We start from the raw sequence: 11,657 nt of genomic DNA, 5'->3' as shown, positions 1-11,657 counted from the left end.
CAATGGCTGCTCACTCTCCCCAGTCCCGCAAGCTCGCTGCCTCGGGGTAACCCTTGACTTTGATCTCTCCTTCAAATCACATATTAAAGCCATTTCCACTTCCTGCCAACTCCAACCTGAAAAATATTTCCTGGATTTGTACATTCCTTAATCAAGAATCTGCAAAAACACTAGTGCATGCCCTCATCATCTCCCGCTTCAACTACTGCAACATGCTGCTGTGTGCCCTCTCTTCTAACACTCTCGCACCCCTCCAAACTATCCTAAACTCTGCTGCCCAACTAATCCACCTGTATTCCCCAGCCACTCCTCTCTGTCAATCCCTACACTTGCTCCCCATTGCTCAGAGACTCCAGTTCAAAACTCTAACCATAGCATACAAAGCAATCCACAACCTGTCTCCTCCATACATCTTTGACCTAGTCTCCTGGTACTTACCAGCACGCAACTGCTGACCTCACAAGATCTCCTTCTCTACTCCCCTCTTATCTCCTCTTCCCACAAACTCTACCCTCACCTACTGTATCCTCACCCATCCCTTGTAGACTGTGAGACCTCACTGGCAGGGGCCTCTCTCCTCCTGTATCAGTCAGTGACGTGTTTTGTTATAGATTATGGTACTTGTTTTTTATTATGTTTACCCCTTTTAATATGTAAAGTGCCATGGAATAAATTTCCCTATAATAATAAATCATAATAATAATTTTCTCTGTCAGTAAGGGCCATTATTGTAATAGAAACCTCACATTTGGCAAGTGAGTGGGGGATGAAAGAGGGTAGCGTGTGCAATTCTTATTTAATTTCATGTAATAAAGATCATGGAGTTTTGCTTTTTTATTACAAATATGGTCCTGCCCCCCATTAAGAATAATCTAAATTTTTTGTAGAGCAACTTAAATTCCACATAGTATTATTCTGGCTTTACAGCAGTGATATGAAAATCTATATTCCAAGCAAAACATTCGTCTTTACAGGTGATTTGAATAAAAGGAAAATTTACTTAAAGCGCACCTGTCAGCAGGATTGTGCTCAGTAAACCACATACAATGTCAGGTGGGCTTGGTTGATAAAATCCATCCTGTGGTTCTTGTGTAACCTTTACTTTCAGTTTGGAGATAATGATATGCTCGTACATTGAGGTGGCCTGTGGGGTGGGCTCTATCTGGTGCTCTACTTTCATATTCATCTGTATGCTCTTATGACAGCTCACTGATAGTTCAATCACCTGCCTCCTATTTTACATAATGCATCTAGTAGTGCGAGGTTATGTAAAATAGGAGCCAGGTCAGTGAAAGCACAGTGAGCTGTCATAAGAGCATACAGATGAATAAGCAAGCAGAGCACCAGATAGAGCTGACCCCACAGGCTGCCCCGAAGTACGAGCATTGCATTATGTCCAAACTGAAAATAAAGATTAAATAAGAACCACAGGATGGATTTAATCAACCAAGGTATCATTTTAATCAGCATAATGTCACCCACCTGACAGTGTATGTAGTTTACTGAGCACAATCCTGCTGACAGGTGCGCTTTAAAATAAAAGTTACAGCTAAAAGAGATACATATAGATAAGATTTAAAAGGTGTATATGGGATCCCTATGAAAATGAGTGAGGGATCTGACATGTTTCAAAAGGGTGCAGTATTTAAATAAAAATTCTGGCTTGCAGCCATGAAATTTAGATGCACGCCCAGATTGAATAATTCAATAATTCAACAATTCAAGTGAAACGTAACAATTATTAGTTCTCAAGTTCTCAAGAATAATTCTATCCTACAAAGTCTTACAGAATGTTCTAACAATATCTATAACAATATCTGCAGGCCTAGCCTTGGCTTCTTTTAGCTGAAGCAAAACCTGATTTTATAGCTGGTATATACAGTCGTGCTCAAAAGTTTACATAACCCGGCAGAATTTTTCCTTTCTTGGCCTTGTTTCAGAGAATATGAATGATAACAAAAAAAACTTTTTCTCTACTCATGGTTACTGGTTGGCTGAAGCCATTTATTGTCAAACTACTGTGTTTTCTCTTTTTCAATCTTAATGACAACCAAAAACATCCAAATGACCCTGATCAAAAGTTCACCCTGGTGATTTTGGCCTGATAACATGCACAGAATTTGACACAAATGAGTTTGAATGGCTACTAAAGGTAACATCCTCATCTGTGACCTGTTTACTTGTAATCAGTGTGTGTGCATAAAAGCTGAGTGAGTTTCTGGGATCCATACAGACTCTTGCATCTTTCATCCAGCCACTGACGTTTCTAGATTGTGAGTCATGGTGTCATGGGTATATCAAAGGTGACAGACAGTCGCCCTGCAGTTGATTGCAGGAGATCTCTATGTTTGGCTTTACAGACATCTTCTTAGAGGCTGGCTGTCTCTAGGACCCAGTGGCTACCTCCCTCTGGCTAATTAGCTCTCTGGTCTGGGTGTATAACTACCTGGTGTGTCTGAGAGGGAGGTGCCGGCGATATTCATTACTACTTGTGAGGCTTTAGCAAGAGAAGTACTTCGTCCTCTCTGGAGCTTGAGGACATGTACGCATTTGTCTGAAGTCATCTAAAGCTAAGCAATCCCCCCCTGTTTGTCTACCCTTATTGTCTATAGAGTTTAGTGGAGATCGACTAGTGCTCATCACTTCTCGTCCCTAGCCTTAGCCATACGCCAGGGAAAGTCAGGGCGAGACACGCATACGGTGATTGGTGAAGAGCCAATATAGGGATGGTAGTTGAGACAGGGTGACACTAGACCAAACTAGGAAGTCTCCCCTTCCCCCTTTCCCTAGAGTCTGGGCTCCCTTTCCTTTTTCCCTTTGTGTTGCACTAAGTCTTTCCCACATCTGGCGTGACATATGGGGAAAGCAAAAGAATTGTCAATGAATCTACGGGAAAAGGTAGTTGAACTGTGTAACACAGGAAAGGAATACAAAAAAAATTCTAGGAATTGATAATTCCAGTCAGCAGCATTCAAACTTTGATTACCAAATGGAAAATCAGGGGTTCTGTAAAAACCAAACCACGGTCAGGTAGATCAACAAGAATTTCAGCTACAACTGCCAGGAAAATTGTTCGGGATGCAAAGAAAAACCCACAAATAACATCAGCTGAAATTCAGGACTCTCTGAAAAGTAGCGGTGTGGCTGTTTCAAGATGCACAATAAGGAGGCACTTGAATAAAAATGGGCTGCATGGTCGATTCGCCAGAAGAAAGCCATTAGTGCACAAATGCCACAAAGTATCTCGCCTACAATACGCCAAACAGCACAGAGACAGGCCTCAAAACTTCTTGAACAAGGTAATTTGGAGTGATAAGACCAAAATTGAACTTTTCGGCCACAACCATAATAGTTACATTTGGAGAGAGGTCAACAAGGCCTATGATGAAAGGAACACCATTCCTACACTAAAGCATGGAGGTGGATCTCTAATGTTTTGGGGATGTGTGAGCTACAAAGGCACAGGAAACTCAGTAAAAGTTGAAGGAAAGATGAATGCAGCACATTATCAGCAAATACTGGAGGCAAATTTGCACTCATCAGGCCAGAAGCTGCGCATGGGACATACTTGGAAGTTCCAACATGACAATGATCCAAAACACGAGGCCAAGTTGATCTGTCATTTGCTACAGCAGAACAAAGTGAAGGTTCTGGAGTGGTCATCTCAGTCTCCTGACCTCAATATCATTGAGCCACTCTGGGGAGATCTCAAGCGTGCAGTTCATGCTAGACAGCCCTGGAATTTACAGGAACTTCTTTTGCCAAGAAGAATGGGCAGCTTTACCATCTGAGAAAATAAAGAACCTCATCCACAACTACCACAAAAGACTTCAAGCTGTCATTGATGTTAGAGGGGGCAATACATGGTATTAAGAACTGGGGTATGTGAACTTTTGATCAGGGTCATTTGGATGTTTTTGGTTGTCATTAAGATTTAAAAAAAGAAAACACAGTAGTTTGATAATAAATGACTTCAACCAACCAATAACCATGAGTGGAGAAAGTTTTTTTTGTCATCAATCATATTCTCTGAAACAAGGCCAAGAAAGTAAAAATTCTGCTGGGGTATGTAAACTTTTGAGCACAACTGTAACTGACATATTACAGGTAATATAACATATTGGCAAATTCTGGATTATAATAGCTGTATTGATTATTTTTTTTATCAGCAGTTTGGATTCTGTAAATGTGATATACACCTGAAGCAATCCACAAATTGACGAACATATATTTACATTTAGTTCATAGCAGGTCTGTCTCAAATGCCAGGGCTGATTTTCAGTCCCTGTCTGGCCCTGAGTACAACATATGAAGGTTAAAGATTCCTGGTGAAAGTGTTCTCTGCTTTCAATGTTTTCTTATTGTTAGAAAGATCCCTTGCAATATGCTGTTCACAAAGTGTGTCCCTAATGGATTCACAGTGACCAGCTGTAATCTGCAGAAAAACCTTACAGTAAGGCTAGGAGCGTATTTTTTGCCATCCAAGAAAATTTGATAAATTATGCTAATCACACTCTGATCAGACTCTGATCAGAGCTTGATCAGAGCTTGATCAGAGTGTGATCACAGTGTACTCTGATTCTCTTGGATGAGGAGAAGGTAGAGAGGAGAAGGTAGAGAAAAATATTTCTCTATCTTCTCCATTGTGTCAATCCGCAGAAATCAGATCGCGCTTAGATGTTATCTGTGTGTAGTTTGATGGTTTCTATGGACTCATCAACTTGCATGGCCGAACGCGATCTAAATATCAGATCAAACTTGGGCATGCACTGATTTTTTCCTTGAACATACTATGTCCAAGGAAAAAAATCAGACATGTGCTCCATTGCATGACATTGGTCAAAAACATCGGATCACACTTGCACTGATAATACGATTGTCCACATGAGCCCTATGTGTTCGCTTTTCTTACAATGCAGCTACATGAGAAATAGAGCACAGCACAGTGCCAATTCAAATCAAATGCAGAACAGGACAGGATATGTTATAGAGAGCGATAGATGCTTTTTGCAATCACTCTCCACTCTGGCTAAGAGATGAAGATCCTGAACATTTGACTATTAATAAAAATTCTCTAAGAGGGCATGTGAAAATGAATTTTCTGAATAGGACAATCATTTTAATATACACTCTATACTCTTCCAAAATGAAACCTAAAAATAAATTATCCGAATGATTATTATGTACAACAGAAACCGTCAAACGGCATTTGAAATCATAAATGGCATATTTTTCCTTTAGTTTCCTTTAGAGACATTCAAAACACATGAAGTGCGGATTGACGAAAAAGTTAAAAAACAAGATGTAAGATATGTTTCTGCATGAATTACACGCACCAACACAAGACATTTTTTACGTGTGATTTTTAAATGAGAGAATCTGTTCTATTCCAACTTGAATAAAGTAAACTTTTAAATATTTTATTTAGTGTTCTAAGATTGTACACAGTCGGGACAAGGCTAATCACTTATATCTGTACAGATATCGAACAACTAGATCAGCACTTCACATTGACTTACTTGTTTAAGCAATTAGACAACTATATTGCGCTTGTATTTCATGAGGTTTTCAAGCTGGAAAACAAGTGTTTCTGTTTGGACTCCCGGTATTTGCTACAAAACAGAGACATCTTTGCTAATGTGATGGCAAATAGAAATACGTCTAGGCATTTTTATTCAAATTGCCTTTCATGCTGTTTTCGCTCACAGCCTGATTGAGAGAGATGGATACGGCTAGAAGTACTGCTTTGATTTTTACTGCTGAACTAAATAATGATGTAAAAGGAATGTTATACAGAAGGTAAATGTATTAAACTCCTAGTACTTTATCATTAGGCTTGCCACACTGCCACGAAGCCAGAAATACTGTATAGTTCTCTGATAGTATAGATATACTAGATATATTAACAGTAATTCCACCCAAAATTGCAATGACATTTTCTAATAGATTAGATTACTTAAGGCCACATTCACACATTAAATATTTGGTCACTTTTTTTACCTCCAGTATTTGTAAGCCAAAACCAGGAGTGGGTGATAAATACAGAAGTGGTGACGTGTTTCTATTATACTTTTCCTCTGATTGTTCTACTCCTGATTTTGGCTTACAAATACTGATGTAAAATACTGATCAAATACGGAACATATGAACAAGGCCTAAAAGAGGCTTCCATAAACTAGTTATCTCCACAAGTTAGGCTTCTAGAGAATCATGACTCTAGTAAGATCAAAGTATTTTAATAAAAACAAGTTCCATCTAATAATAAAGGTGAAATATTATCTAGAGTCCCAGGGCCTTGGGTAATATAAATTCTTCTTTCTTAGTTATGAACTTTACACATAATACTTATTGAGGCCTATGATGACAAATTGGGCATTTGCTGTGAATGTGAACATTAAAGGGTTGTTTTGTGTTTTCAGGGGTTTTTCAATGGCTGATTTAATCCAATAGGCCTAATTAAATGGTAGTGAGAAACGGAATCCAATTTCAAATTGGTTTCTATAAGTAATGATGTCTCTTTTTCTAAGACAGTTTTGATAATTATTTTCCAAGACCTGCTATAGTACAATTCTAAAATGCCTGGGACACTACTTGGGCTAACAAAAATAACACTGAGTTATATGGGGAATGCAAACGTTTTATTAATATCATTAATGTGAGTAAGACATTGTTGAATTTAAAGTTTGGAACTGCAGACAAACTGCGTGTACAGCCATGTATCACTGCACTTGGGTCTGAAAGAAAAAAGGCTTTCTGTACTAATTGTCTTCAATTAGTTCCAGCTGATTTGACTTGACCACAATAGCTACATTGGGTGTAGCGTTTGCTGTGATAAAAAGAGATGGAGTTCTGCGGCTGGAATATATATATATTTAAGGGTGGTCTGGAGGTCAAAGAAATTTTAATCTAAATCCCTATCTTTTTGATGCCATAATCTAAGCTAAAATCTATTAAAAATTCCCTACCATTCCCTAACTACATTATCTACCTGTTATTGCATTTTTTCCCTACTTCCTGTGGGATGACGCTTCATTTGAGAATCCCAGCTCATGCTGGGATACCTAAACGAAGCATCATCAGACCAGAGGATAGAGGCTGCGGTCACTGTAACAGCCCCTGCCCCCTCCCTGAAATGATGCCTCATCAGTGACACTCATTTCAGGGGTGATACTAGTCCCTGTGCACTGGTATTGTGTGATGTGCAGAATCACAATGAGAGCTCTATGTAGCTGGCTCAGATCAGTAATAACAAGCCGGCAACACAGAGGAGAGCACACTTTCAGAGCGTGGTGTCAGGATACCCAGCATTCAGAAACCAGCGCCACCCCTACAAGTGACTGCATGCCACAGCATGGCTGCATATAGCAAAAATCACAGGCAGGGTTTTAAAGGAGTTCCGTACTTACAGGCACAGGGGTCTTCAGCCGACCCCCAGCTGTCATGACATTCCATCAGCACCCGATGGCCGGAGAGAATGACGTGTGCGCATGCCGGTGCGTTTTAAATGCCACTGTCGGAGATTGACAGCGGCATTAAACAGGTTAATAATGGTGGGCTGAGCACTTCTCTACCAACGATTGTTTGTGGCAGGTCCAGGCTAAAATACATAGTCATCACCTGCCGGGCATGTATGGTGAATGTCGTGAAGGGGTTAAGGATTTGATTAGAATTAAAACAGCATGATCTATGCACACAGTAATTCTAAGCTTTTTCTGCTTAACATAATCCATTCACCGAAAACACTCAAGATCTAGATTTCTATTTGTTATATTAATAAAGCATACAACCAATCCAACCTAGAAACCTGTTTCCTTTTCAACTCCCTCGCAGTATATACCAGGCAGGAAACAAAGACATCAATTGCTACTGCACTCAAGCTTATTCATGGAAGCAGTTTGAATTTGTTTACCTGACTAACAAAAATAGTAGCTCTGTGGGGTAATTAAAATATATCATTTTCACTCAAAATTCATGTAGAGCCATTATTTTGCTAGTCAGTCCTGACTACTTCATCAAGAAAAGGGTCAGCTGATTCATTGCTTCATTATGAGGAACGTCCAACAGTTTAAAGTAGCCCGGATCTACAGTAAGCTTCCCGGACCTTTCTGATCTTCACGAAGAGAAGGAACATCCAGCCCAGCTCCAGACTATCCTTAGCATGGATGTAATACAGTTAATGTAACTTTCTTATGAGTAATTTACAAGGATTAAAAAAATAGTTGACTCCTTTAAGTATATTAAAACAGATAAATGAGAGAAAAATCATTACTCAGAATTTATGTCCAGGAATTTAAGCTGAAGGAGTCTAAACTCAGCTTAGTTGGCAAAACATCTGATTTTCCCTTTCATTACTTTTCAAATGCCCAAATATTTATTCATTTTTGTTAACGCATCACACACAGTATTTAGGTCGCTCCGCAAGTCTTGCACCACATTTTCAATACTCCGGGTGTCTTTCAGGATTTCAATACTCTGTGTGTAGGGATTAAAATACACTGAGAAGGGTCGGTTGATTGACTTTGCAAACTCTCTATAGGATTTAAAGACAGAGAGAAATTAATTAGAATCATATCAGTAGTGATGAAATGTTTTCTAAAGTTACTTTTTTTCTTGTCTTCTTTTTCCTAATAATTGAATGTACCTCATCTTTTCTTTGGCTTCTTCAAAGCTTTCTGACACAAAGTACAAATCCTGAAAGGTAGTGATAATACATTCTTGCAAGCAAGTTGTCTTTGGATCAAACGTTTTCACAGTAGCTTTGTCAGACAAGGCATGCTGCAAAGAGAAAGCAAGCACACCTTTTAAAATAGCGCTTAAGGAAATGAAGACAAACAAATCACATGAGTTACTTGTTCTAGAATTAAGAACATTTTATAAGCAGATGACTCTATTTTAACTCATTTTAGAAGATGTGATGCTGAATATTTAAGTTGCTCTTATCATTAATTAACAATGGTGTGTGTTGCTTGTGTAGTTGTTGCACTTGGGAATAGAAATGTGCCCATATTATATAAACCAATCTAACAAGTTTTAAAACATTAGATTAAACACTGGATCACTGAATTATGTATAGCATGATCTCTGTACACTAGACTCACTATAAGAGAATCTAAGCATCACACACATAGCAAACTAGTTTCTATCCATTTTAGGTATGATCATTTACAGTTCACTTATTCCAATTATGATTCAGATTTCAGTTGGTTCAAAAAAATATTTTCATTGCATTAACAGGTTTTATCAGTAAGAAGTTTTACTGTTGTTTGTATGCTGAGCTGAGGTACTGCTGAGAGCTACAATTTTCATTAAAAAGTTCATCCATAAAAATGCATTGAATTATGCTATTCTGCTGGAAATGGACCATTTTTTTCTATTGCCTATATTTTCAATAGTATAACTATGGGAAAAAAAGGACTATACAAGATCTGCAAGCACAAAGATGTTCTATTTAGTACATTTTATCTGAAATGCTTTATTTGATTTAATTCCAAATGTAATTTGATCGACTCAAAAGGTTCCTTGTCTGAAAACTAATGCAAATCACCATTTATAACTATAGGACATAAAAGGAGAATTATCACATTTAGAAATGTTACAACTGGAAAGCAGTGCTTGGCAACAGTATATTTTCATGGGTAAGTGACCAAAGGACTTATAGGAAGTTTAAACAAACAGAAGGGCAAAATGCAAGGTACCTAAGCACAATTGGACCAATTCATCAAGGCCAGCATTGTTCATGACGGTCATGATGAGAGTTGTGCAGGAGTCAAACTCTCCTGATTCATGAATCAGGAGCATCTGATGAGTGGCGTGCACCTCCATGCACTACACCATAAATCAGAGAACGCCACAGCTAGTCATGAATTAAACCATCTGTGGCATCTAGTGATGAGCGAGCACTAAAATGCTGGGGGAATCATTGCTCGGGTCGGGCAAATTGGAATACTCGGGTGCTCGACCAGAGCAATGAGCCCAATGTAAGTCTATGGGAAACTCGAGCATTTTTCAGGCGTCTCACCCCGGCGGGCTGCAGAGGGCCTAAAAATTGCCCAAATCGATGGGAACAGTACTCAAATGACATGGGAACAGCATGGGGAAGACCCCTGGAAGCATCTCTGACTCCCAGATCACTGCTGTCAGCAACGTGGTCAGAGTATTACGCCACCTTTACGGACTCACAATAAAACATACAAAAACAAAAACAAAATGGATTTTCCTGGGAAATATGTTAAGGAACATCCTTTCCAGGATAATGACTTGTATAGAAGGCAAAATAAATAATACAAATACAAAAATACTCCTCCACAACTTGGGCTATGTTCACACGTAGCATTTTTGATGCGTTTTTGCACTTTTGAATTGCTTTCAACCAAGACAAATGCATTCCCCTGGAAATGTCATTTTAACATTTTACAAGCTTATCTGGCCATGTGGTGTGTGACACATCATCAGACACATGCATACAGTGCTAAAAAGACATGGAAACAGCATGGTGAAGACCTCTGGAAGCATCTCTAACTCCCAGGTCACTGCCTAAAGTGTGCCCATCATAAGTGATCCTTGGAGCATGTGAAGATGCCTCCCGCCATGCACCTGTCGTTGCAACAATCACCGTCCACGTCCTTGTCCCACTGCAGCGTTCAGTTGTCCCTACCCCATTCCTTGGAATGCAAGTGCAAGTATGCAGGCAGCCACCCACCCACGCGCAGCCTGCAATACTATACTGCCAAATTTTTGACAGCTGCTTGCACTTGAAATGTGGCCTTTTAGGCTCGTGGAGGCGGAGGATTTTCACAATCTCATGCCGGCAGCGGCCGGGTGTTCATACTCGGTCCCCAGCCGCCACTATATTTCCCGGTATCGTCTCCGCCTTCCACAAGCACGGGTTCCACAACATTACCTGTGCCCTCCCCAGTGCACTTACTGGGAAGGACCGCCTAACCACAAACACGTGGACAGGTGAATGTGGCCAGGGACGGTACGGAGCCAGTCCACAACTTTTTTTGCTAAGAGGTGTATTTAGCTCGGTGAAAGGACTGGCATATAGGAAAACCGTATCTACCCTGCGTGTCATTTCTCCCAGGAAGTCCTCTAAATCTGCTTGCACTTGAAATGTGGCCTGAACATTACTGCTGGTACTTTTCTGTGGGAATTTTCTTGCCTCCGACCAGCCTGGAATATTTCCAGCAAACTATGGTACGACCCAATGGTATTAGCACTGCCCCCAGTACCAGTAGCGAAGCCATCCCCAATTTCCTTCTCAGGAATTTTATTTGGTAGACTGAGTGGCTGCCCAAATACATTTTCTCACAAAGGAGCTGAAGATAGAGTGGCAGTAGGTGCAAATTTCTCCAGCCTGTTAGATATTAGAGGGTGAGCGGCAGCACATTGGATCAGTGGTTAGCAGCCATGCAGCGCTGGGATCCTGGGTTCAAATCCTAGAAAGGACAACATCTACACGGACTTTGTATGTTTTTGTTTGCGTGTGTTTCCTCCTCACTTAAAAAGCAGCCATAGAGTGTCCGGGAACCTTCCCACACACTTTTCTTAGCCAGAACTGCTTCTCGGCTGGGTTGGACGGTCCTACAAGAGAAACCTCTGGTGTGCCTTGGCTTCTACCTCAGGAGAGTTCATGATAGCGCTAACTTTGCAGCTGC

At 40.1% G+C, this 11,657-nt stretch overlaps 1 protein-coding gene across 1 annotated transcript in view; it reads right to left on the bottom strand.

Moving 5' to 3' along the window:
* Positions 1-4,071: 4,071 nt before the first annotated feature.
* Positions 4,072-11,657, bottom strand: part of TPH2 (tryptophan hydroxylase 2) — a 552,487-nt gene continuing 544,901 nt past the window's right edge. Inside the window, exons 10-11 of the mRNA XM_073651797.1 lie at positions 8,642-8,775; positions 4,072-8,530 (exon numbers count right to left, since the gene is read on the bottom strand). Coding sequence (XP_073507898.1) covers positions 8,356-8,530; positions 8,642-8,775 — 309 coding nt within the window. The 3' untranslated portion in view covers positions 4,072-8,355. The remainder of the gene's footprint in view (positions 8,531-8,641; positions 8,776-11,657) is intronic.

The sequence above is a fragment of the Phyllobates terribilis genome, unplaced genomic scaffold, assembly GCF_046119375.1.
Source record: "Phyllobates terribilis strain yellow unplaced genomic scaffold, ASM4611937v1 Scaffold_11__3_contigs__length_659146591, whole genome shotgun sequence".
NCBI classification, from domain to species: domain Eukaryota; kingdom Metazoa; phylum Chordata; class Amphibia; order Anura; family Dendrobatidae; genus Phyllobates; species Phyllobates terribilis.
Note: the sequence above shows the minus strand (reverse complement) of the source record. Positions and strands in the feature narration are given on the sequence as shown.